The 27,292-nt window shown below is 42.2% G+C and overlaps 3 protein-coding genes across 5 annotated transcripts; 2 read left to right on the forward strand and 1 right to left on the reverse strand.

Moving 5' to 3' along the window:
• Nucleotides 1–3,332: 3,332 nt before the first annotated feature.
• On the forward strand, nucleotides 3,333–12,111 carry LOC142658801 (NTPase KAP family P-loop domain-containing protein 1-like). The gene is made up of 4 exons (XM_075834416.1): nucleotides 3,333–3,345; nucleotides 4,890–5,021; nucleotides 8,069–9,846; nucleotides 11,732–12,111. The coding sequence occupies exons 1-4, from the start codon at nucleotides 3,333–3,335 to the stop codon at nucleotides 12,041–12,043; spliced, it is 2,235 nt and encodes a 744-aa protein (XP_075690531.1). The 3' UTR covers nucleotides 12,044–12,111.
• A 4,199-nt stretch (nucleotides 12,112–16,310) lies between these two features.
• On the reverse strand, nucleotides 16,311–19,179 carry BLOC1S3 (biogenesis of lysosomal organelles complex 1 subunit 3). 3 transcript variants are annotated; one of them, XM_075836021.1, is made up of 2 exons: nucleotides 18,954–19,179; nucleotides 16,311–17,021 (listed from the first exon to the last, which is right to left on the reverse strand). In XM_075836021.1, exons 1-2 carry the CDS (start codon nucleotides 18,960–18,962, stop codon nucleotides 16,449–16,451), a joined length of 582 nt encoding a protein of 193 aa, XP_075692136.1. In that variant the 5' UTR covers nucleotides 18,963–19,179; the 3' UTR covers nucleotides 16,311–16,448. The 3 variants fall into 3 exon arrangements, with proteins under 3 accessions (XP_075692136.1, XP_075692137.1, XP_075692135.1); XM_075836022.1 differs by having other exon boundaries at nucleotides 18,983–19,172; XM_075836020.1 differs by having other exon boundaries at nucleotides 18,901–18,989.
• A 170-nt stretch (nucleotides 19,180–19,349) lies between these two features.
• TRAPPC6A (trafficking protein particle complex subunit 6A) lies at nucleotides 19,350–25,328 on the forward strand. Its single transcript, XM_075836023.1, has 6 exons — nucleotides 19,350–19,773; nucleotides 20,105–20,172; nucleotides 20,423–20,540; nucleotides 23,023–23,106; nucleotides 23,202–23,295; nucleotides 24,604–25,328. The coding sequence occupies exons 1-6, from the start codon at nucleotides 19,681–19,683 to the stop codon at nucleotides 24,633–24,635; spliced, it is 489 nt and encodes a 162-aa protein (XP_075692138.1). The 5' UTR covers nucleotides 19,350–19,680; the 3' UTR covers nucleotides 24,636–25,328.
• Nucleotides 25,329–27,292: the final 1,964 nt, after the last annotated feature.

Here is a 27,292-nt window from a genome sequence, read left to right on the forward strand (position 1 = left end):
AGCATCGTACATAAGTATGATGATAGGAGCCCGGCTCCCTGCACTGTGTTCGGTCCGGGACTTGCGGCCGAAATACGTCCGTCAATTACGGACGTAATTAGTGTGTGTGCACATACCCTTAGGGTAGATTCATATGCAGCAGATTTTGTGGCAGAAACTTTTCAGGTGTATGAATAACAAATTATACCAAACAGGTGATAATCTATCTATCTATCTATCTATCTATCTATCTATCTATCTATCTATCTATCTATCTATCTATCTATCTATCTATCTATCTATCTATCTATCTATCTATCTATCTATCCATCCATCCATCCATCCATCCATCTATCTATCTATCTATCTATCTATCTATCTATCTATCTATCTATCTATCTATCTATCTATCTATCTATCTATCTATCTATCTATCTATCTATCTATCTATCTATCTATCTATCTATCCATCTATCTATCTATCTATCTATCATATCTATCTATCTTCAAAAAAAGCGGGCAGCACTCCACATCCATCCATCCGTCTATTTACAGTAAATATAGCGCATTTGTATAACAAGGTTTTTATGATTCCTGTCTGTTGTATAACAATTTACATTGTATAATAATGATATGATTTGATGTAGTGTCTGTGCACCAAGTGCTAACAATCTGAGCTACAGCAATTTTTTTATTATACAATTCAGAGCCTATAAAGACTGGCCATGCTGTGTTACCATTAAATATATGCATGGGAAAAGCAAGAGAGACACAGGCAGGGGAAACACAGACGAACTCCAGACCGAAAAAAGGAAAATTAAAGCACAATGAAGCTGCCGTGTATTCTGTGTGACTGACGCACACAAACTGCATTACTGTGAAGGGAAAAATATATGCATGGTGTAAGAGCGACTGCAGGGGTAGGCAATCTTTTTTTGTATGGCATGTTGATAAAAAATAAATCATTCAGGAAAGGGTATTGATGGGATCTCCACTGTTGTGATAACACAATGATCAAGGAATATGAATGCCGGGAGTGCTTAATTGGAACCTGATAGGCGGGACCGCGGGTTCCACACTGAATTACGTTGGGGCATTTTACCGATACTTCCCGCAAGGGAACAGGGTGCACAGAACTCGCTGAGTGGCGGGGCCTCGAGGGACATGGAGATCATGGCTGGCTCTGAGTTCCTCCTAGGAACTCCTACTTACATCTATTTAATGTACTATGTGATACTTGACTTGATGTTGTTCAGCAGCGACAAACACAATGAAGTGCCGCTCTCCTTCCCTGTGTTCAGCGCCGCCAAGCACACAGTGACGCTGGACACCAGGAGAGGGTAGTGTGCCAGCAAACCATGTGCCGGCTGTGGCACCAGGGCACCAGGTTGCTGACCCCTGAACTACTCTCTCTCTCTCTCTCTTTATATATATTTATGACCGTGAATGTTATTAGCAATTGGTTTTGAGGTCCTTTAATGCCCATCCGTCACACTGAACATGCAAGCGGCATATTATAAAGCAGGAGGAGCTGAGCGGATTAATATAGAGTTTTGTGAGAAAAGATCAAATATAACTTGGAATTTATTTATATAAATCCCTGGACTCTCCAGAATTATAAGTCTAGAGGGCGGTCCAACTCAGTGATTGACAGCTATCACTATGCACGCTCACACAGGGAAAACTGTCAATCATTGCGTAGGTCCGCCCAGTGGACTCAAAAACCTAGAGGAACATTTAAATCAATAAATGACAAGTTATACTAATTCTTTTCCCATGAAACTATATATCAATCTCCTCCTGCTCTATGATGCCTGCAGAAACAGCAGCTCTCCTCTGTGGTGCTGTAAAAAGGACCCTTCGGCTCTTCTGACATATCTGTTTAGTAAATACTTTTATGTACGGCATAAAGCTGAAGCAATCTTTCCTAAGAACTGTGTGTTGTGTTGTGTCCTTCCTCTTTTACTCCTCCTGGAATTATATGGATAATTGTATTCGTGCTGGAAATGTATGGATAAATTGGGACCTGGGTGTTACCATAGCCTGTGTCAATAGGGGGTGTCTCTGTCACAATCTGTCACTAATTGGACCATTTCAGAGTGTATAGCGATGTGCCCTATTGACAAGGGGAATGGTAACACCCAGTTGTCAATTTATTCATACATTTCCAGGAGGAGTAATGGCACATGGCAGAAATCTAAGAAAAAAGGCTCCAGCATTGTTATTTCATGGGTAATACAAGAATTTACTAAAACTGACATATTAGGAGAGGTGAGTTTCATTGCTCTCTTAAAGAGGCTCTGTCACCAGATTATAAATGCCCTATCTCCTACATAATCTGATCGGCGCTGGAATGTAGATTACAGCAGTGGTTTTTATTTTGAAAAACGATCATTTTTGAGCAAGTTATGAGCAATTTTAGATTTAGTTTCTTAATGCCCAACTGGGCGTGTTTTTACTTTTGACCAAGTGGGTGTTGTAAAGAAGTGTATGAGGCTGACCAATCAGTGACCAATCAGTGTCCTACACTTCTCATTGTTCCAGCCCAGCTTCTTTCACTGCACAATCACACTGTGCTGTGGATCATGCTGGGCTGGAACAATGAGAAGTGTAGGACACTGATTGGTCACTGATTGGTCAGCCTCATACACTTCTTTACAACACCCACTTGGTTAAAAGTAAAAACACGCCCAGTTGGGCATTAAGAAACTAAATCTAAAATTGCTCATAACTTGCTCAAAAATGATCGTTTTTCAAAATAAAAACCACTGCTGTAATCTACATTCCAGCGCCGATCAGATTATGAAGGAGATAGGGCACTTATAATCTGGTGACAGAGTCTCTTTAAGGCCCCTTGCACAAGACAGTTATTTTCATCCGTAATTACAGATAAAATTGCGGACCCATTCATTTCTATTGGTCACGGATTTGTGTCCGGGCCGGAGGAACGATCCGCAAATTATAGAACATGTCCTATTCTTGTCTGCAATTGCGGCACAGACTCACCCATGGGCGCTTCCGCAATTGCGGACGGCTACGGATGTGTATCTGTAGCAGTCCGATCCGTATTTGCGGACAATAAAAACCTTTATGGTCGTGTGCATGAAGCCAAAGCTACTGATATAATAAATATTTCACTCTATTACAGTTATTATTAATCTATATAATACATGCAGCTCCCTATATACACTTATGGTATCATCCATCTAGATTAAATATGAGCACAAAGGCGAGGATATGTGTGGTTGCAAAGAACTTTGGTCCTGATATGACCGATAGTTCACGTTAGTATTTCCTCTGTTCTCCGCAGGTATTCGAATCTCCGGAGAAGTCGCTTATCATAAAGTGATAACATGGTGTGTCCTGGTAAGGAGATGTTTGCTTCTTGTAATCAATAGTCTTATTCTGTTCTATTAAATATATGTCCCCCTTTTCTTATCGCGCCGTACATCCCACCTTTTATCATTATTCTGCTTTATTCCCTCCACTTTTCTCGTTTTTACATAGTTCTGGAGCTTGTAGAATTCTTTAGCCATTAGCGAAATGTTATCTTGTCTGCTGTATATTACCCCTCGCCTTATCTCTACTTCCTTAATCATTAAGCATTGTAAACCCGTATGACAAGTACTAAGTGCACACACCCAGTTTTCCATATCAATCCATTAAACCATTTTTACATTTGTTTTCTAACCTTCTTTAAATTATGGTTTAGGTCATTTATATAAAACTTCTTAATGCTTAGTAGATTATATCCTATTATTTGAAAATCGTTCTTTGCAAATGTTCCTCGGTACCATTAAAGCGATGGCATAAAAACATTGCAGTCGGAGTTGGTTTCGCCACAACATGTCACAAAAACACTAGTCAGTATTAACTCTTGGGCTTGCATTATAAAAATTGCCTGGTTTTAAAACTCCTAGAGTTCAAGGGGTTCTCTCTGCTTTGGTAGCCCCCTCTATGAGCTAGAGCGGAGACCTGCTAAGTTAATTTTACGGGCCAATGATCAGGTAAATGATTGCTCGTTCCCGATCATTGCTGTGTGTAATAAGAGCAACGATCAGCCGGTGAATGAGCAAACGCTTGTTCATCGGCTGATCGTATAGTTTATGCAGCAGAAAATATTATTGTTGTCGGCAACACATCTCCATGTGTAAACAGGGGGATGTACTGCCGACATGATGGTAATGCATGGGGACGAACGATCGCTCGTCCCCATACGTTACTAAATATAGCTCCTTGTAAAAAGAAGCAAACGAGCGCCGATCAACGAGCTTTTACTGCCAAAATTGGCCGGTGTTAATAAAGGACCCTAAGAGCTCCTGCTTCGGCGGACCCAGCCCGTCCATGTATTACATGGTCAGTTATTTATTTGAATCGTCAGCATGTATAACTACATTTGAATGCAGTGGCAATATTAAGTCTCGGGAGCTAGACCCGCCATGATCAGCTGATCGCTGGGGTGGCTAGCTTTAAAGCAGGGGTTGTCCCATTAACAAATGTATTTAATGTAGGGTGTCAGAGACATCACAACCTTCACGTCTTTCTGCACACCACGCAAATGATAGTTCTGGGCCTCAGGCACACTTCCATATTATATATATATTATATATATCTGTGTTGTACAAATTAGTGACATGACTCTCATACCCGCTATCCATCCATACTGTACCCCCTTGTGCCTGGAGGCACACATGTTTTTTTCTCATGGATTTATACAGAATTTATGAAAAATTAGTCATAGCATGCGCCATAACATGTCATATTATGAGCGGCACACAGAGTGCCTATTGGTTAATAATATAGACCGCCTAGGGACTACAGGTGCCGCCGTGCAGGGTCCGTGCACGAGGCAATGCTATGTGAGTGGACCCTCAGTTATTATACTCTTTTTTTTATTCTCTCTTCCTTAGGTTTTGAGACAAAAGATGACGTCTACTGCTACTCTCTGGCGAAGGCTTTGTATTATGTTGTATCCCCTGTGACAGTCGGGTTTTATGCGCCATGGGGTAGACGCAAGGATTTCCTTCTCAACAAGGTTGAATGTGAGTATTTCACCTTTTTTATCTGAAACTTTCCTGTGTGGCAGGGCTGTTTAACAATAAACTATAGTTGTTTGGTGGCAGATATTGCGGCGCTGGCCAATGCAGTCTAAGGCCTAATGCACACGGCCGTGGATTTTTGTCCGTGTGCTATCCGCAATCCTTTTTTTTTTAAACTCGTTTTATTAAGAACTGTTGCAGTAACAAGTATAAAATCAGTCACACATCTCTGATTGTAAAATACATCACATTGGATCAAGGAAATTTACATACAGCAAGTCAAGTAATGAGAACGTCCAGAACATTCCAGGAATATAATATGCCATAAACAATGGCGCTTAGACTGGTTTACTTTGACGTATGTGTGACCATTATAATAAAAGGACAAAAAGAAGAACAAAAATAAAAGAAAACAAAACAGCCTAGGACCTGTGTCACCCACGAGCATCTAATAAATCAGGCACAGCAAGTTCAAGGAGATATATAATAAAAATGCGGGTCACCTATGTTACTATCTCACAGTATCTGGTGAACCAGCGGAGGGGTTGACTGTCAAAGGGCAGTTGTTCCAAATATCCCAAACCTTAGAAAACGTAGTACTACAACCACGATTCAGAAATACAACCTTCTCGAAAGGTATTACAGAATTGACCACTCCCTTCCAATAACCAATGGATGGAAGTCGATCATTCATCCAATGCTGTGCTATAGTTTTTCGTGCTAGAAACAGAGTCTCTCTCAAAAAAATTCTAGTATGGTGATTCCATGTCTCCCCATCCAGTATACCAAACAAACATATCTTCGGACATAAAGGGATAGCAGGAAAAAAGAGAGGAATGATCCAGCGCTGTCTAGGTATAAAAGGGATGTTCCCACTTTTATTGAAGACAAATGGTATTAAAAATTGAACAGAGACGCAGTCTCAAGGTGGTGAATGATGCGGGCAGATGCCCTAGCCTGAATAAAGGGATACCTACATGTAATAAGGACGATAACAGGGATAGTATTTCATTCCAAAAGTCCATAATGATGGTACTTGACCATATCATATGCCAAGAATCTGCCTCCGGAACATGGCATCTCAGACAGTCTGAAGAAGGCAATCGTCCCATTTTGAATATCCTAACCGGGGTCAAATATGCCTGGTGTATTATACAATACTATTTTATTATTGCGGATGGGGAAACATGAAGATGGGACTCCAAAATATCATTCCAATCATCTGTCTGAATTGTAAGAATCCACTGTTTCCATCTACTCTCTAACAAGTGGTGTGGAATTCACCGTGATGGATAACAAATGGGTATAGAGAGCGGATATCAGGCCTCGTGGACCCTGGGAGTTAAGAATCCCTATCAGTGGGAAGGAAGAGATTGTTAAGTTATTTCTCAAGTGATGGAATTGGGTTTGTAAAATATGACGAATCTGTAGATACCTATGAAAATGGGTGCATGGTATGTCATACTTAGTCTGCAACTGAGTGAATGAAATTAGGACATTATCCTCATATAGGTCCCCTATAGTTCCAATGGCTGGAGATAACCTTGGGGGCATTAAAGGAAAGTAAGAAGCATTATTCCATAGAGGCATTTCAGACACAATATCATTGTAACCCAGCTGCTTTTTCGCTTGTCTCCAAACCACGCGAGCCAGCTTGTGTAAGGGCAGGGGTTTAATATGGGCAGGGAGAGAATTTACTTCAAGGGAGCCGAGCAGACATTGACTCCCAAGTTCATGAGCCAAATGGTGCTCTGAGTTGGGAAGATCCTTTTCAGGCATCCAGGAACTTAAGGTTTTCAGCTGACCCGCTAAATAATATAAAAATAAATCTGGTAGAGCCGTCCTTGCCAGTGCGCTATCCGCAATCTTGCGTATTGCACATGAACTCATCCATTTATAAGGCCCCATGCACATGACCGTAATGTTCACGGATCCATGTGGGGACCGCGAGTCTGGGCCGCAAAAACTCAGGACATGTCATTTTACTGACCGTATTTGCGGATCATGTGACCTACTCAGGGGTTCCAGCCTTCTTTTTTTTGCGGATCCATAAATACTGATGACACCCGGATGCACTACGGAAGGTTTTTTGCAGACAAATGGATCCCAAATACAGACAACGGATCTGTGGTTTTGTGGACCGCAAAATCACTACGGTCGTGTGCATTAGGCCTAATTCAACCCTTACATTTGTAAACTAGGCGCCCTCTTGTGGTAGTAACTACCGCTGCATTATTGTCAGATATAATCTCTACCTATGCTTAAAATACCATAGCATCAATCAAAAGGTTTCTAAAATTTGAAGGAGGGCAGTCAGACGATTTTACCCTCCCAAACTGCTTTATTTTCCTTCTGAGCATGCGCCGCTACATATGTCCATATCAAGTTTTCGATCTGGCTCTGGATGATGCAGGAGGCGTCAGACATATCAATCAAGAGACAGATTAGCTCAGAGGACACTTCTTTGTTAAAGACACACCCAGCGGACACATATATAGTAATTTGCATATGGCGCGGGAGATATATAAACTTATTTTTCTAAGGTACTCTGTACTATTGCTGGCACACATGGGTACAGTTTGTTTAGAAATATCTCGCTAGCATCTTTATAAAAACTGCTGACAGGTTCCCTTCAAAGCAAAATTCCACCTATTAACAAAATGTTAGTGATATACACCCTCATGCTGGTATCGAAAAGATATCTGAAGGCTTCAACTATTAAGGTTTTTGTCTCTGGTCTTTTTTCCAAGAAAAGTCCCATCTCTTTTCAGTCTTGATAAGAAGACAGCCGCGTGAAAAATGGGTCACCGGTCGGACAGTCACTTTGCATACAATGTCAAGGCTAAAAGCCACCAGCACGATTAGAGGCGTTGTGGTCTTAGATTGTGCTGCCGCCTGTAATTAGATGTCGGCACAATCTAGGTGAATGTAGTGGGTGGGCACAGCTGGTGACGTCACGTACATTTTTATAACTAAGAGCAAATAATAGATGTCACAAAGTGATAAATAATTCCTCCTGGTATAGAACTTAATTTTACATTTGATTGCAGCATACCTCTGTCTCGAAGGAACGAAGAAGGAGAAGGAAGTAGTAGAGAGGACTGGACAGAGGACAAGAAAGAGTGCAGGAAAAGACCTCATCAAACTCATCTTCCTGATGATATTTCACCATCCAGTAATCACAGAAAAGCACAAACAGCGAGAGAATATACGGTATTGCTTTATCCGCTTTAGTGCATGGGAATTTGCTGGCAGTGACCACCTTTGGGCTGGGCTGGTTACCACACTCTGTGATGGCATTGAGAACTGCTTTGGACTGACACCTATCAGCGTTTATCGAGCAGTGGCCAGAAAAACTAAAATTATAGATGCTCCACTGAAACAGGAGTGGGTTAGTAAGAAGTTCCTATGTATCCCACTTTGGGTTGCTACTTTGCTGATGATCGTCATTGGGATCAGTGTGGGTGCCTTGATCCTGATATTTGGCTTTCCATTTGGTGATCCAACAGGAGACATATTGGCTGCCGCTGAAGGTGTTGGGGCAACCGTAGTTGGCATATCGGCTGCCGGAGCGATCAGAGTAGTTATTGTGGTGGCCAGAAATGCCGTTGTCACTCAGAAAGGTAAAGTGGAACAAAAAATGAATCGAACTGATATGAGCTCCCAGTTGGGCTTCATGAGTGATGTGAAGAGGGAGGTCAAAATCATCACCCGTTACCTACAACTCATGGAAGTTTACCAAAGGCAAAAAATTAAAGTTGTCCTAGAGATCACCAACTTGGACAAATGCATGCCAGACAAAGTAGTAGGGGTTCTAAATGCCATGAATATCCTCCTCTCTGATCCAAATGCCCCATTTATTTCCATTTTGGCCGTGGATCCACATATCATCGTAGAATGTGTCGAAAGCTCTCTGCTTTTAAAAGGTATGGCCAATAATGGCTACCAGTTCTTGAATCGCATAATAACGTTACCTTTTTGTATTCCAAGAATGGACTGCGTAACTAAATTATCTTTGCTAAGAAATATTATTGAAGGCAAAGGTGAGCAAATAAGAGATACAGAAGAAGATATAACACTAGATATTGAGATGCCAAATGAGAAAGACTACCTTTTACGGCAAAGAATTGTCCCCATCAGTGACCTTAATATCAACGATATACCAATGGCAGTAAGAAGCTCAAATGACTTACTGGAGTCCAATGGTTGTTTCTTGGAAAAAGGACCAAGGACAAAAGCCTTAATAGATGAAGCCTTCAGATATCTTTTCGATACCAGCATGAGGGTGTATATCACGGACAACGTTGTTCATATCAGAAGAGTGGTAAATACTATCACTATAACCATCAGACTGATGATCCGGGAATTACCTAGAAGCCAAATACAACCTCGCAAAGTTGCAGAATGGGTGCTCCTGGCTACCCAATGGCCATGTCGTCTCAGCTGGATATTGCAGTGCATTGAGGACGAGCAACAGAGGAGATGCCTCGATGGACAAGGAACAGATAGTGAAGATTCATTATACTCCAGAACTCTCCTTTGGGATGTTTTTGAAAAGTCATTGGAGGAGTTGGATGCTATGAAGGCAAGCCTAAAACAACTACTGGAGTTAGATGGAGATCCCGAGATCTTCCACGGCCTTTTATACGACAACTTTACTGTAAAAGATGCCAACTTTTTTCTGCCATTTACTGTTAATTTAGACGTTTCCATTAAAAGACAAATGGAACTTCTAAGAGGCAGTAATAACATGTGGGAATCGAAGAAGAGCAACCGGCTGACCATGCTGTCTTTGCTGAATATGACTGTGGATGAGGTGTGCAAAGAAGTAAGTGTGAACTTCTGTGTCTAATATTTCGTATTATACTTAAAGGGGTTGTCTAGTTTAGAAACCCTATTTTCACATACCATTTTAGGAAGTTCTACGGTAATATAATAATAATCTTTATTTTAATATATATATATATATATATATATATATATATATATATATATATATATATATATATATAACTCCAACGTATTTCATAGCGCTTTACAATTGAGAAAGTAACTAACAAGTAAAATGACAAATGATCAAAAGAAATTAAGAAACAATAAGACAAAAGTAGAGAGATCCCCGGTCGGCAGAGCTTTCAATCTAAATGTACTGGGAGGAGCGACATAATAGGTAAAAGTTTCTAATTTTATCCAGTGGACCTGCCCTTTGTGTTGGTAAAGAGATTAAAAAATAAAGCTGAATGAACCTGTCAACCAGCCAGTATTTGAGCCAGCACGAATATAGCGTGAAACATGCAACTAGGTAGCCAGCTGAGGAAATAGCAGATTGGAGTGTACATATTTGTGACCAGGTCGGGGGCCTATGTGGCATAAGTCTCCTTGAAGAAATGAGTATTCAAGGCACACGTAAAACTGGGAATGTTAGGACCAAGTCTGATGGTCCTGGAAAGTAAGTTCCACATAATGGGTGTAGCATTGAGGAGTCCTGCAGATGGAACTGAGATAATTTAATAATGGAGGATGAGTGGGATCCTCTATTCCGGACCCTCATCTCTTAGCCAGTCTCCCTCACTCTCTCTGGAAAACCTGTCCTCCATTACAACCCATTGATTTGAAAGGGTAGGGTGTATACCTTATTTCCGCTTTACGGAAATTGAACGCTCACTAACAGGTTTCCCCACAGATAACAGCTGATCGGTGGGGGTCCCAGCAGGAGGACACTTTATGATCAGCTTATTGTCAAGGAACTGTTTTTACAATTAGGGATTATCTAAGTGGACAACCCCTTTATGTATTGTTTTTTTATCAGTTATTGCTGCAGCTACATCAAAGTAAGAGGCAGCAAGAAAATACTAATAATAGAAGTGTCCATTAGGACCAGTGAACATAAAATGTAGTATAGTGGAGTTAGTTGGTATATCACTGTTACTTTGATTTCCAGGCTTTGCACCCTTCCCTGATGCCAATCTCTACTGTAAAATAGACAGTTCTTGCTGGGGAACTCCTGACTAGAACCTGGGAAACGCTGGTTGCGAAACACCGGTCTAAGGACTTGTTTACACAATTGTATATTAAAATTGTATTCCTTTCCAAATTATTTCCAAAGAGTTAAGGCCCTTTTACCTAGGCCAATTATCGGGCGAACCCTCGCTCATCGGCTGATTGTATTGTTTATGCAGCAATAAATATTATCGTTGTCGGCAGGGCATCTCCCTGTGTAAACAGGGAGATGCGCTGCCGACATGATAGAAATGTCTGGGGACGAGCGTTCGTAGTAACGATCACTCGTCCCCATGCATAGCTACTTGTGAAAGGAGCAAACGAGTGCAGATCAATGAGCTATCCCGTTGATCGGCGCTCGATTACATGGCCCATGTAAGAGAACCATTATAAAAGATATAGAGAGAAGGCTCTGTATGCATCACCTCTGTCACTCCCTCGTCTTTGGGTCTTTTGCTGTACGCCACCACCTCCTAGTTTTTGACATTTCTCTGTCATTTGACTCCCATTCATTTCAGTTGCCATAAAGCACAAGCACACTGCGGCACTGTCTATGTAGACAACACAGGAAGGAAGTCTGTATCTCCAATATGGCCGCCACCAGGAAATGTTAAAAATAATAAAACCAATAGCTACAATTTATAAAAAGAACAAACAGACTTACAGATAATTAATGAAATATTATTTTTAAAACTATATTTTCTTATTTTCAGATGCACAAACTAGGATTTCTGGAAGAGAACCTCCAACAGTATAAGCAGAAGATTAAAAACCTTAACTTAAATGGCAGAGCGCTTGTCTACAGTGATAATAATGAGATAAAACATGAGTTGGGCATGGGCCTTGGAGACTGGACACTTTTCAGTGTGTACTTTTTAGGGGTTCTTCCTCCACCTCCTACTGCCCCTGCAACTGCCCCAATTATTGGCAAGCAAGAAGCTCCAAATCTTGCAGCTGGATCAAAAGAGAATATCTTAAAACAGAGCCGGTTATCTCTGTACATATCAAACGATGATCTCTCTTAAGTCGAGAAGAAAGGATTTTGTTTCGGTTTTGTCCACACATTTCATGTATAGAATTCTCACTCGCAGATCGTCCAAGTCCGGTTCAATAGAATCAGGGGGGGGGGGGGTCCAAGTGTTACATCCGTAATATGGACCCTAAATTGTACCCGTATCACGCCCTTCAGAAAGCAGCTGCACTTTTACTCCTGTCCAGGTTTATGTAACTATATTTTTGCTGGGGGTCCTCAGTGGTCTGTTGAAGAGACGCAGTCGAGTTACTTTAAAGAGAGTTTTTCCACCAACCATATGGGTTGTGTCTGTTCAATTAGCTTCTCAAAAACAGATGACAACTAATGTTGATCTAATTTAAAAGATAAAACCAACATGGCGGCGGAGTCTGTTGTCACCTTTGCTAAAATGGCTGCCACAATTCAACAGAAAATAAATGATAACGATAGCTATTGCGCTAACTTCTAATTGACTAATATCGATCCATTTTTACGTTTTGGGTGGAAATTCCCTTTAAAGTAAGATTATCAATTAAATGATATGACCCCCTTTGGATTTTTCTGCGAGGATCAATGATAATATCAAATGTGTGTTTTTAATAAGAGTATTACGTTTTAATAAAAAAATGCTGAATGAGTCTTATTTATTATCCTTTCTAGCTCCTTTATAATGAAAGTCAACTACAAGAGTTTCAGCTACATTTGGCTACAAGAACAGAAAAGGGCAAAACTTTACTCCTTTAGTTTAGTAGTCCATGAAATGGCGACACAGGTGAAGGTTAGCTTGGTTATAAGGGAAGTATACACAAGCCATTGATTGGGCAAACAAGTGTTCATATGATCGCTTGTTCCCGATCCTTGCCCTGTGTAAACAGGGAAACGATCAGCCGATGAACGAGCAAACGTTTATTAATCAGCTCATCGTATTATTGATGTGGCATTTAATAAATGTGTAGGAACGGAGATGTGCTGCCGACATGATGGAAATGTATGGGGACGAACCAGGGCCGGCCTTAGTTTTGGATGGCACCCTGTGAGAGCATCTCTATTGCTGCCCTTTACAAACCAAAATGAACCGTATATATATATATATATATATATATATATATATATATATATATATATATAATAATAATATAATAATCTTTATTTATATAGCGCCAACATATTACGCAGCTCTTTACAATTTAGAGGGAAACATGAAACAAACAATATCAGACATTACATAGTGACAAAGTTCATTTACAATTCAAACCTGAGGAGTGAGGACCCTGCTCGCAAGAGCTTACAATCTATGGGGAAATAAGGGAGACACAAAGTGTAATAGTGTTTGTTCTGTACAATGGTCCGGCCATTTTTATACACATGCGGTGGTAACATAAAGCTGCATGAGCCGGTCACCAGCCAGTATCCGTGTATGACGGACATGAAGAGAAGGAGTGTGAGGGAATCTTATTCTGATGACTAATCTAAATGGAGGGCCATGGAGAGGAGTCAGATTAGGGAATGTTATAGGCCTGTCTAAATAGATGTGTTTATACTGTACATACAGAAAGGCACATATTTAGACATATAGGCAAATATACATACATACACATAGGTAAATTTATATACACACATGCTGGAACATGTATAAATACATAAAGGCACATATATAGACACACACACACACACATTATATATATATATATATATATATATATATATATATATATACACAGACCCATATATACCCACACAGGCACACACAGTACAGATAATGTAGTAGATGTTATCTGCAGTCCTATGTAAGACCACAGATGACACACAGTGATAACTCTCTGAATACAGATAATGTAGTAGTGTTCAGGGGGTTTTACACTGGGCAATTATCGGGCAGACAAGTTTTCATAGAACGCTTGTTGCCGATAATTGCCCTGCGTAAACAGGACAGCAATCAGCAGATGAATGAGCAAATTATCGATGTAGGCAGCACATGTGTAAACAGGGAGACGCGCTGCCGACGTGATGATAATGTATGGCGATGAGCGATCGGAGTAACGACCGCTCGTCCCCATTCATAGCTCCTTGTGCCAGGAGCAAACGAGCGCCGATCAACGACCTGTCTGGTTGATCGGCGCTCGCTACACCTGCCAAAATTGACTGGTGTAATAGGGCCTTTACCTGCAGTCCTATGTAACACCACAGATAACACACAGTGATAACTCTCAGAGTACAGATAACGTAGTAGGTGCTACATGCAGTCCTAGGTAACACCACAGATATCACACTCTGTTAACTATACCCACACAGTCCCATTTTGTAACGAGGGTGGCCTGACACTTGCTGGGACTGTGGAGGCTCGGTGGAGTCAATGGGGAAAAAAGAAGAGACGGAGCGGAGAAGGGTTTTACCAGTTAGCAGCGCCAAGGATAATCAGTTTTTTCCTCAAACTTATCAAATTACCACACAGGCACACAGAAAAATATACACATACAGACACAAAGGCACACATACTGGAACATATACAAACACAGAGACATATGTACGGAGACATATAGGCACATACCATCTCTCCTTGCTAACAGGCTTCCTGCAGGGTGGGCTGTGGGCGGAGCTTCCTCTTCTGCTCTTGTTTCCTGTGTGTGTAACGAGGAGCAGAGAGTATAGGGCACAAAGGACCTGCCCAGTGGCGTCCCCTACATGCGGGAAGGCTGCAGCGTCCTGTGCACTCGCACAGGTCGCACACCACTAATGGTAACATCCAGTTGTTAATTTATGAATACATTTCTAATAGGAATAACAGAGGAAAGGTACAACCCAGAGTTCTAAGAAAATGTGCCACAGAATTGTTATTTCAAGGGGAATACACGTATTTACTCAAACAGGCATGTCAGGAGCGGTGACAGGCCCTCTTTAAAGGCAAATTCCCTCTATTGGTGTGAATCCGTGGGCTAGATCCCATACTAATTACTAGAATCAAGAGACCGTCAGATTTCTGTAGGAATTTCAAAAACTTAATTTTTGTCAAATAACTTTAAAGGGGTTTTCCCATCAGAGTCATTTATGACATATCCACAGGATATGTCATAAATGTCAGATAGATGCGGGTCCTACCTCTATCTCTGTAACGGGGCCCCCTAAACCCGATTCCACTGCTGCATTGTGGCTGAAGCAGGTAAACTCCGACCATGGAGAAGAAATCAACATAGCTCACTGAGCTATGCGGTTTTCGTAAGTCCCATAGTACTGAACGGTAGTTACGGAAACAGCATAGCTCGCATGCTGCGCTGCTTCCGTAACTGCCATTCAATACTATGGGACTTACATAAACTGTAGCTGAGCAATCTACGCTGTTTTCGTAACTCCCGACCATATAGTCAGGAAGAGGCCGGGAGGCAGCGGGAGAAGAAAAAGGTAGAATGGGCTTTAGGGGGCCCCATTCCAGAGATAGGTGCGGGTCCCAGAGGTGGAACCCGCATCTACGTGACATTTATGATCCTGTGGATATGTCATAAATGTCCCTGATGGGAAAACCCCTTTAATTAACCTTCTATGGCTCTGTTCCCATTATTTTTGAGCCCTATGTTGGGTGTTTTCTCCAGAAAAGCTCCCGGCACATACGCCAGATGTATCCATACAAAATCCACCAACGTATACCTCAGGCAGAAGTCTCAAATGTAATGAGAACAGAGTCTAAGAGAATATTCCAATATTGGGTTTTCCTACTTTCTGATAAACTCAGTTTTTTTTTGGCAGATCCTACATGGAGCATGACGTATATTATTCCAGCAACAGGGAGTAAGAGAGAAATCATTGGCTAAGGCTGGATTCACACGAGCATGTTCGGTCCGTAAAGGACGGAACGTATTTCGGCCGCAAGTCCCGGACCGAACACAGTGCAGGGAGCCGGGCTCCTAGCATCATAGTTATGTACAACGCTAGGAGTCCCTTCCTCTCCGTGGAACTACTGTCCCGTACTGAAAACATGATTACAGTAAGGGACAGTTGTCCCGCAGCGAGGAAGGGACTCCTAGCGTCGTACATAACTATGATGCTAGGAGCCCGGCTCCCTGCACTGTGTTCGGTCCAGGACTTACGGCCGAAATACGTTCCGTACTTTACGGACCGAACACGCTCGTGTGAATCCAGCCTAACCGTTCACCTCTCCATATCCTATGTATGTCCAGGATAGACCAGGTTTGGCCATGCCAAGTATCATTTCTACTGATCTGTTGATGATCAACGCATTGTACCTGCAAAGAGCCGAGACGTAGATGAAAAGCAATTTAGACATAAAGAAAAGAAGAACGAAAGATTTATTTACAAAATGAAGCAAAGCAATTGAAAAGGATGAGCTATGTACGATGTATGTAGTATAAGCACAAAGGCATGAGGGGGGTCATCAGGAGACCATTATATTGCAGAGGGTTTTGTATTTAGATCTTTATATCGGGAAGTAAGTTACAGCTGGTTATTATGTCAATCTTCTCAGACACTCCTTTCAAGTCCTCAAGGGCAAGTCGGATGTTGTGAGACGCGTTAATAATTCCATTCTGGGAGTTGCTCAGTTGACCGGTCAGTGTTCGGATCTCATTATTAGTGGTATGGTAGACTTGACGGACGGTGTTATTGACATCATGGTATAGACGAGCATTGCTCTCCAACAGTTTTTGCTGTAATAATGTGCTGAAGCGTCCAGGCTGCTGTATATTGACAATAGGCTTTTCTTCTATACCAACTGGAGAAATGTCGCCTTCATTCCTGATGACCACCAAAGGAGGAAGGTCCTTCTCTAAACTCTTGGAAGGAGTCTTCTTATCTTTCTCAACACCTTCGTCATCCTCTTCATCAGTCTCGGAGGCTTCTCCTTGGATTTTTACACCACATGTACCAGAGAATGACCTAGTTGGGACAGAAGTCACATACATCTCTTCTTCATCATCCGTTTCGGAGGCTTCCCCCTTCACGACGGTTTGGAAACCTTGAGAAGACATTTGTAGATTATCTAACTAGATGAGAAACAGAAAGAACAAAGATGAATTATTTATACATAAATATTTGCAAACAATTAATAGAGGGGGATCATCTGTTCAGGATCCTCATCTCTTTTGGTCAGGGTGGAGAGCAACTACATAGCATAGTGCGTCTCTTGCTTTGGAGGACCTGCACTGTGTAATACTTAAATTCCCCTGTGGTGGAGCTGCAGGAAAACTTAACACTTAGGTCTCATGCACACAACCGTAAGTACGGATCCATAGTCACCCGCATGTCATCCACATATCTGGCATGCCGTCTGCATACTCTGTTCGTAAGTGCATCTGTATTTACGGATCCGCAAAAAAAAGGGAGGCTACAAATGATGTCACCAACATGTCTTAACTCCTTGAATGATTGCTCAGGCGCCATTTTCTTAGGCAATCCCATGCCGTCGCATTGCAATCCTTTTGAAATTACGGATGAATATCCGAAGCTATCCGCAATTTTGCACATGCCTAAGGCTTCTATGGTCAAGTCCGTGCCGCAATTGCGGACAGGAATAGGCCATGTTCTATATTTTGCGGATTATTTCTACGGCCCGGACACATATCTGTGAATATACGAAAAGGTGCCTGTGGCCTATAGAAATGAATAGGTCCGCAGATTATTTGTAATTACGGCTAAAAACTACGGTTGTGTGAGTGGGCCTTACTGGCAGGTTTCCGCACAGATTACAGCTGATCTTTTAGGGTATGTTCACATGGCCGTAAACGCCCGAAAAACTGGAAGCAGAACGCCTCCAAACATCTGCCCATTGATTTGGGCAGATGGGAAAAACGGCGTTCTGTTCCGACGGGCCGTTTTGAAAAAACGGCCGCGAAAAAGAAGTGCAGGTCACTGGTACGTTTTTCATTGACTCTATAGAAAACAGCTCCAAAAACGGCTGTAAAAAATGCAGCGAAAAACGCGAGTGGCTTAAAAAACGGCTGAAAATCAGGAGCCGTTCTCCATTGAAAACAGCTCTGTATTTTCAGACGCTTTTGAGTTTGCGTGTGAATATACCCTAAGGGTATGTGCACACACACTAATTACGTCCGTAATTGACGGACGTATTTCGGCCGCAAGTACCGGACCGAACACAGTGCAGGGAGCCAGGCTCCTAGCATCATACTTATGTACGACGCTAGGAGTCCCTGCCTCTCCGTGGAACTACTGTCCTGTACTGAAAACATGATTACAGTACGAGACAGTTGTCCTGCAGCGAGGCAGGGACTCCTAGCATCGTACATAACTATGATGCTAGGAGCCTGGCTCCCTGCACTGTGTTCGGTCCGGGACTTGCGGCCGAAATACGTCCGTCAATTACGGACGTAATTAGTGTGTGTGCACATACCCTAAGAGTCCGGGCAGGGGGGGGGGACGGGGACACTGGGTGTGATCAGCTTATCGTCAAGGAAACCTTCTAACAAGTAGGGATTGTCCAAAGCGGACACCACCTTTAAATACATTGAAGAATTAACAAAATAAAAAAAGTCCTGCCTAATTAATTATTGGACATGATAATTAGAAAGTAAATATTTTTTGTTTAGTGTCAATTGGAGAAAGCTGTTCGCTGGCCAATTCAAGCCCTGACCCCATTGACTTGTGAGTGTAAAGCATCATCCTCCTGCCGTAAATCTATGAGGGGGGGGGGGGGATTTAGGGTTTTGGCGTTATACGGTTGCCAAGGCAACTGACCCTTCCCCCGCGCCTCCTGCCATCCCTTATTAGTCTGTCGGGAGCCACTTTCTGCATCATTATTGGAGAGCCACAGTTTGCAGACCGTTGTAATGTAAGAAGAAGCAAAGACATTAATTTCTATGAAGTTGGGGGTATGACAAACATCATGGAGACCACAGATGAGTCACTCACTACAACACTATGGAACATGGGGTCCAAGGTAAAGAACTACAGCAGCCAATGACCTGCTGCATCTCGGAGGACACGTCCTCACCTCCCAGATCCTGATCACAGGCAGCACCAGGACATACACAAGGAGGAGAAGATCAGGGATAATAGCAGCTCCTCAGTCATGGGAATAGTCACGTTACCGGAAGTGGGGCAATATTTTATCAACACAAGTATCCACACACTGAATTTGTTTATTAACTCTTAGCTCTAATTTGACTAACGTGCTGCTGACTAGTGATGCGATGCCAATTCTTAAACGTTACAAAGAGCTTTCACTAGAAAATACGTTATTTTCAGGAAGTGTGGCAGCAGATGATTATAAACAGGAAGTGGGGAATTCGATGTCTTATTAAGCCGGAAGTGGGGCATCAGGTGACTCATGCTAGAAGTAGGGAATTATTATCGTACAGCGCCGGAAGTGGGGCAACAGGTGACACTGACGTTAGAGCAGCGCCGGAAGTTTAACTGGTGTAACACGGAAGAAGGGAATTAGTGCAAATCCTTTTCTGCGTCGTAGACATTAATGGGGACATATCCTGCTCCGCAGTCCCAGGATGATCGTCTGATATTAATTATTGGACAGTTTCTTTGAAAAAAAATAAAAGAGTGACAACTTTTTGCCGTATGTTATTTTAAACGATAATGTGGTCACCTAGCTCAGGGCATAGAGTGATGAGATAAGAACCTGGTCTATCAAGAAAACAGCTAATGAGGCAGTGACTGGAGCGACAGGAACCTCATATGAGGCTGACGATGGCGGATGACACATTATTTGCATTGTTACATGTGGAAATGATCTCTCATGCTCATAAAAGTGCTGGGCAGGATGATGAGGTAAGGCCCTTTTTAGAATTCACTGTCGGTTCAATGAAGCTGACAACCATCATTCATGTCAGCTCAGCGTGCCTATTTTTCAATAGATAAGCGGCATCTGAAGCATATGGCACCGCTTATCTGAAGAAAAAAAACAATCGTATTGGAGGGATTAAAATCCAACATGTTAAATCCTCATTTCTCTGTGATCCGGGATCATCCAGACCCCATATTCATTAGATTTCTTAGTGGATTCTGAGAAAAGTGTCTGGATCCTCCAAGAAAATCTGAGTTCGTTTTAGGTAGGGTGACACTAATGCCTTATTTACTTAATTAAATATTATTTTTATAGGATCAAGGGAAACACATACGGATCTTAGAAGGGATGGGTTTCCGCGTGGGCCAAGGACTGATTGAGAGGCGAGTATTTTACTGTCATTTTCCCGTCCGGATATATATTCATGTCTATACATATCCTGCAAAACACACGTCTAAGGAACCTGAATATACTTGTGAATTGTAATGTGAGCACCTGGATGTTCTGCATACGTTGGATAATATACAGTAAAAGCTCAAAACCCCGTATTTCCAGTGCTGTCGATTTGTAAGATCTGAGCAAAAAGCTTATTTCCGTTTACACAATGTGCTCCTCTATAACTTTTGCCTTTAGGTTGACCAAGGACAGTCCGTCTTTCAAGGATGATCTGGATACTATAAAATTTATCTGTAAAGATTTTTGGACTATCGTTTTCAAGAAGCAGATTGATAATCTCAGAACAAACCATCAGGTACTGTATAACTGGACTGGATATCCTTTATGTATAAAACTGTCATCCGTGATGTTCTTGCTCCAGTTAGATGTTGAGCGATCATTTCCTGTGGTGGAGATTGGACTAGGTATTGACATGCAGTGACTTCATATCCACTTGTCCTCCTCCCACGTGAGCAGGTCCTTGTTCTATTTTTTCGCATCAGGCTGTTGTTAAAGGGCCATTTGTGCCATAGCAAGTGATGCCATACCCCTAGGATATGCAGAACTTGCTGAGCGATGAGGGTCCGTCCGCTGGGACCCCCCCCCCCAATTGCTAAAGTAAAGGGGCCTCGGGTTCGCCTAAATCTTTCACGCCATGGCCGCCCCCGACTTATGCACCGGTTTAATTGAATGGAGCTGAGATGCAGTTCTTTGCTCAGCGCCTGGTCAGGAACAGCATTGTACAGACAAAATGCTTAAGGGATAGCCCTGCGGTCACGACCCACTATGAGCAAGTAATAGCATACCCTAACCATATGCCATCACTTATTACAGCTGTTATACCCCTTTAAGAGGTGAGCAGTACTTCAGGATTAGGGTATGTTTACATGCAGAGATTTCAAGCGTATTTCGGGGGGTAAACATCTCGAAATACGCCTTGGAAAAACTCTAGATAAATGCCTACAAACATCTGCCCATTGAATTCAATGGGAAAAACGCAGTTTAGCGTATTTTTATGACGCTGTTTTAAAAAAAAAAAAAAAACGGAAAAAGGAGCAGGTCACTTCTTAAACCATTTTTTGGAGCTGTTTTTCTGGATAGTGCATTCATTTTGTGATGTATATCATGTTACCTGTTCTAAACTACACTTACAGGGGAACTGTCCTCTCCTGACATGTCTGTTTTAGTAAATAATTGTATTCCCCATGAAATAACAATTCTGGATCACCCTTTCTTAGAGCTTTATGTTGTGCCGTTCCTCTTTTATTCCTCCTAGAAATGTATTCCTCTTGTCCAAGGGGCTTGAGTCTCACTCTGTCAGCCCTGATTGGACATTGTCAGACCGTGTAGAGACACACCCCCAACTGGTAACACCCAGTTGTCAATTTATTCAGAAATTTCTATGAGGCATAACAGAGGAACGGCACAATGAGGAGTACTAAAATAAGGTGCTCCAGAAATGTTATTTCATAGGAAAATGCAAGTGTTTACTAAAACATACAAGTCAGGAGAGGTGACGGGTCCTCTTTAATGCAGGCGTCATGATTTGTTCGGCCATCTTTTGCCCATACATTGTAATGTCCGGCATTGTGCTGTGTGTACAGAGGCTGACACCTGACTTGGTACCTGATTTAGATTGGATTATGTGACACGTTGTTTCCATGTACAAGTCTAACAACTTTCCGCTCGGATCCATCGTCCAATAGATGTTTACGCATCTACAAATAAATGTTGCACAGACATTCCCCTCAGTCCCTGTTTTCTGTCTTCTGGTCCACCCTCTGAAAACTTTAACCACTTCTGCTCGCCAACAATTCACAAGTGCAGTGATTTTGCTTTTCCCGCAATAATCCCAAACTCCAAGTTTTGAGATGACATGCCTTATGTCTTGTACTAAACACTCTGGTAGTTGGTGAATGATTATCCCTCCTTAGGCCCCATGCACGCGACCGTGGATTTCATCTGTAATTACGGACCCATTCATTTCTATGGCCGACGGACTCCTTCCCATATATTTACGGGAAGGTGTCCGGGCCATAGAAAGTTTCAGTAAAAAATAGGACATGTCCTATTTTTTTTTCTTTTACGGACCGTGCTCCCATGGGAGCATGGCCCGCAATTGGAGATGTCCACGGCAGGCCGTAGCCGTTATCATGGACCCTGTGCAGGGGGCCTTATACCCTCTAGTGATCTGCTGTCAGCAATATCTTTAAAATGAGCGCTTTATATAAATGTTCCAATAAATATTATCCTATCTTTTCCTGCAAAATAGTGTACAATAAATAGATTTATGAAGGTTTCAGCGTAGTAAGACAACACAAAAGTCTTCTGCTGTTGTGTGATTTCCCATTATCCGCTATCCGCAGGAAAGGTGATAAGTGTTTGAACGCTGGGACCCCCACCGATCAAGATAGCGAGAGTCCTGAGTCCCCTGAATGAACGGAGTAGCGGTCGGGCATGTGTGCTGCCGCTCCATTCATTCTCTATGGGTCTGCCTGAGGGAGTCCAGTATAGCTAAGTTTTTGTGGTTGGGTAACCCCTTTATAGGGGTTTTTCCCTGTTAGAAATTCATGTTTTTGTTTTTTTCTTCTCAGAACAGCAACACATCTGTCTACAGGCTGTGAGTGGTATTGCAGCTAAGCCCTATTTACTTGCAATACCAGACAAAACCCATAGAGAAGTTGTGGCGCTGTTTCTTAAAAGAAAAAAAAAAAGAAGCCATGTTTTTCTAATTCTAGATAACTCCTACAATTGGAAATGTATCTGCGATACTTCCATGTTTGTGTTTCTTTATGTAGGGTACATATGTCTTACAAGACAACAGATGTCTGCTGCTGACTCAGATGTCCTGCAGTAAACAATATTTAGAGGAAGCGCCAAAGGTATAGTTCATTTATACGTAGCCTCCAAATCCATATGCCGTACATTATTGGTGGAAGCTTCTCGCAGCCTCATTGTATCACCCACTGTCTTTCAGTTTCTGGCTTACACTTGTGGACTCCTCAAAGGGGCGCTCTCAAATTTAGGAATCAGTTGTGCGGTCTCTGCCGAGGTTCCAGTGATGCCTACTTGTAAGTTATTCTCCTTATACACAGCGCGGATCTGTTGAAGGAACCCGCTCAAATGTACCAATTGCTCTACTACTTTTAAGGCTATGTTCACACGGGGTCTTTTGCCGAGTTTTTTGACGCGGAAACCGCGTCGCAAAACTCGGCAGAAACGGCCCGAGAACGCCTCCCATTGATTTCAATGGGAGGCGTCGGCGTCTTTTTCCCGCGAGCAGTAAAACTGCCTCGCGGGAAAAAGAAGCGACATGCCCTATCTTCGGGCGCTTCCGCCTCCGACCTCCCATTGACTTCAATGGGAGGCAGGAGAAAGCGTGTTTTCTGCCCGCGGCGCTCAATGGCCGCGGGCGAAAAACGGCGCGATCATTGCTATTCACACGGAGTATTTTGGGGGAGGAATATCTGCCTCAAAATTCCGTTTGGAGCTTTGAGGCAGATATTCCTCCCCCAAAATACTCCGTGTGAACATAGCCTAAGGGTGTAGGTTTTTTTTGTTTTGTTTTTTTTTTTTTTGTTTTTTTTTTTTACTAGAACAGTGTATTAGAGTGTTTTGTGCAACATTGTAATATGTTTTTATTAAAAATTATTTTAACTTTTTCAGATACAGCTTCTATGTATCCTGGATACATAGAAGCTGTATCGTGCGCTGAAACCTGAATCCGTTAGGTCATCGGCTTTGGTGACAGCGGGTCCTGCGTTAGGAACTTCGCTGTGATCGATAACTGCTGAATCCTGCGTGTCAGAGAAGACGTCAGTCCCGCTGACCTGACGGATTCAGGGTTCAGCGCACGATACAGCTGCTCTGTATGCTGGATACATAGAAGCTGTATCTGAAAAATGAAAGATAATTTTTTAATAAGAACATATTACAAAGTTGCACAAAATACACTGTTTAAGTAAAAAAAAAAAAGGTTTGCAAATCCTTTATTATAGATGGGGCTGAAATGATGTACGGATATCCTTATAGGTGTTGTTTCTATTACTGCCAGGGCAACGCGATCTTACATGCGATTTCCAGAAATGTAAGGGGAGGGGCCTTGTTTCTGAGTGCAAAAAAAAGTAGTCACAACACTGTTGGATTTTTTTAGGATCATTAAATCGCAGATGCATAACATTGCATGTACACATACATTATAGAAGAAATCGCATTGTTATCTTGCGCGAACGCAATTCTACGAGCATTAGTAAAAAAGATGTCTTGCACAGTTAGTTTTTGCTCTAAATTCTTCCATAACATCAGATACCTCTTGCATTATCTAATGTAAAGCCCATGCAAAAATAATGATCAGTTTCTCGTTTATTTTATTTTTTTAGGTAAATTCCAAGTTGTCGTCTCCAAGAACTAGTAAAATCCGGAATTCTTATGAAATCAGGAACCGTGTTTAATGCTAAATACAAAATATCAAAGAAACCAGCAATATGAGCTATGCAACGTATTTCAGAAACGTCAAAAATGCTGTTACAACATGTAGCCTTCCCTTATCTCTTACCACACCGTAGATCTTGAAGAGTAAAGACCCTTTTAGACTGGCCGATTATCGGGCAGACAGAGCGCTTGTTCCCGATCATTGCCTTATGTAAGCAGGACAGCGATCAGCAGATGAATGAGCAAACGCTCGTTCATCTGCTGATCGTATCGTCTTAAAAAAGTGAAATATTATCGTTGTCGGCAGCGCATCTGTGTAAACGTGGAGACACGCTGCCGACATGATAATAATGTATGGGGACGAGCGATCGGAGTAACGAGCGCTCGCTTCCATACGTAGCTCCGTGTGAATATCGGCCGGTGTAAAAGGCCCCTAACTACATTTCTTCAAAGGTTTGACTTATAGAGACATATCAGAAGTTTGAATTGGAGGGGGTCCGGGTGCTGAGACCCTCGCCGTTGCTGAACCGAAGGTGCAGAAGCGCTCAGCTAAGCGCTTTGATTTTTCAACTGTGATCAGTTCTCTTGTCAAGCTGCAGACGGCTTACGTAGAACGTATATGAGCGCCGTCTTCAGCCTGACATGTAGCGACGATCACAGCTGAAGGAGCAAAGCTCTCAGCTGACACTTCTGCACATTCGTTTCAGCAACAGTGGGGGTCTCAGCACCCAGACCCCACCAATCCAAACACCTGTCTCTATGACATGTCAAAAGTTTGATGAAAGTGTAGTTCCTATTTAAAATTGCACTTTTTTGCCCATGTTGTTTCATTAATCCACAGTAAGGCTGGGTTCACACGAGCATGTTCGGTCCGTAATGGACGGAACGTATTTCGGCCGCAAGTCCCGGACCGAACACATTGCAGGGAGCCGGGCTCCTAGCATCATACTTATGTACGATGCTAGGAGTCCCTGCTTCGCTGCAGGACAACTGTCCCGTACTGTAATCATGTTTTCAGTACAGGACTGTAGTTCCACGGAGAGGCAGGGACTCCTAGCGTCGTACATAACTATGATGCTAGGAGCCCGGCTCCCTGCAATGTGTTCGGTCCGGGACTTGCGGCCGAAATACGTTCCGTCCATTACGGACCGAACATGCTCGTGTGAACCCAGCCTAAATGTTCTTGTTTCCAAGCCCCTATACTGTGGCATAATGTTATTTAAAGATGTATACATTGGCAAGTCCACACTCTGCCTCTTCACTGCCAAGTTATGTCATTAAAGCAGCCGCAGAGAAGGAGCTGGCACCATATAATCAGGATTCTCGAGTGTCTGCAGCGTTTTTATTATGGTATATGCACTCACGAGACTGTGGGGTCTATATATCACTACAGTGGTTCATTGTATATATGAGGGGTCTGCAACCTTTGACTCTGTTGTGAATCTATACTTCCCATCATGTCTGTCGGCATCATGGGTGTTATAATTTTACAATAGTTTCAGAGACACAGGGTTAAAGACCAATAGTATAGATGTTAGTTGAAGTTCACTCAGTGCCCTGTCATATCTCACCACATTCTACTACACCTGCGTACTTTAAACTGTGATTATTTTTATGTTAGTTTTATGAGCCTGTTTTGTAAAGTGTCTTTCCGAATTCTTGGTTTGCTAATAAAGTTTAATTTAATACAAATGCTTTGCTTACTGATTTTGGAGATCTTTTGTAGGATGCTAGACCTACAGCGGTCTATAGATGAGCAGCCGTAATATGGGCAGAACACGGACAGGCAATAATACACTGCAATACAAAACTTTTGCACTCCATTACTGAAGCGATTAGGAAATGGCATAGTCTAGTCCCATAGTGGAACAAAAAATAATAATTGTATTAAAGGGGTATGCGCATCTCCGACGTTTATGGCTTATCCATAGAATAGGCCATAAATGTGGGATAGATGCGGGTCCCACACCCATCTGTAGAAAGGGTCCCCTGTCCTATTTTCTGCTTTTGGGTCGTATCCCTGACTTCTGAGTTGGCCAAGTTTGCTACGCTGTTTCCAGAATTCCCGAGTTGAGGAAATAGCGTATTTCCGATATAGTGCTAAAATAACTACGTGTGTATTAAAAGTTCAAATTGTATTTAAACAGTACGGTAAACATTGTTTAAAAAAAAAAAAAATCCAAAGAAAACATGGCAAAATTGCTGTTTTATTTGCTGTGATAAGTCGGCCCCTAGTTGGACGTTACTAACCAGCGCTTATTGGAAGGGGCTACCCTGAGGCCTAGTGACTGTCCTGTGAAGCAAGTGGACCGACGCCTGTATAGAAAATTGTCCTGTGAAGTAACTTACCGTGTATGTTTTATTTACAAGGTTTTTTTGACTACGCTATTCCATCCCGTGGAGTCCAGTTTACTACACTATGCCATCCCTTTTTTTTTTTATTCGCGGTATACGAACATATCAGCCTGACCAGGTCTTGGCACTACCACTTATTTTCAATCAATCACTCTGATCTAAACAGTCGGCATATGCCAAATAATGAGTGAGATTTTTCCACAATTTGTTTCTTTTGTATGGGAAAAATGTAGTACTCTGATAAGTTACACCCCGGCAAGCCACACACCCTGATAAGCCGCA

This window comes from Rhinoderma darwinii, chromosome 8 (genome assembly GCF_050947455.1).
Source record: "Rhinoderma darwinii isolate aRhiDar2 chromosome 8, aRhiDar2.hap1, whole genome shotgun sequence".
In the NCBI taxonomy this organism is placed as follows: Eukaryota; Metazoa; Chordata; class Amphibia; order Anura; family Rhinodermatidae; genus Rhinoderma; species Rhinoderma darwinii.

What these genes read in the sequence shown, in the direction of transcription:
- LOC142658801 (XM_075834416.1), top strand. An exon ending in CCTTCTCAACAAGGTTGAAT is followed by an intron (nt 5,022 to 8,068) that starts GTGAGTATTTCA and finishes ATTTGATTGCAG; the next exon opens with CATACCTCTGTCTCGAAGGA. An exon ending in TGGATGAGGTGTGCAAAGAA is followed by an intron (nt 9,847 to 11,731) that starts GTAAGTGTGAAC and finishes TCTTATTTTCAG; the next exon opens with ATGCACAAACTAGGATTTCT.
- TRAPPC6A (XM_075836023.1), top strand. Translation starts at nt 19,681, where the DNA reads ATGAGGCTGACGATGGCGGATGACACATTATTTGCATTGTTACATGTG. An exon ending in GTGCTGGGCAGGATGATGAG is followed by an intron (nt 19,774 to 20,104) that starts GTAAGGCCCTTT and finishes TTATTTTTATAG; the next exon opens with GATCAAGGGAAACACATACG. An exon ending in ATCTCAGAACAAACCATCAG is followed by an intron (nt 20,541 to 23,022) that starts GTACTGTATAAC and finishes TTCTTTATGTAG; the next exon opens with GGTACATATGTCTTACAAGA.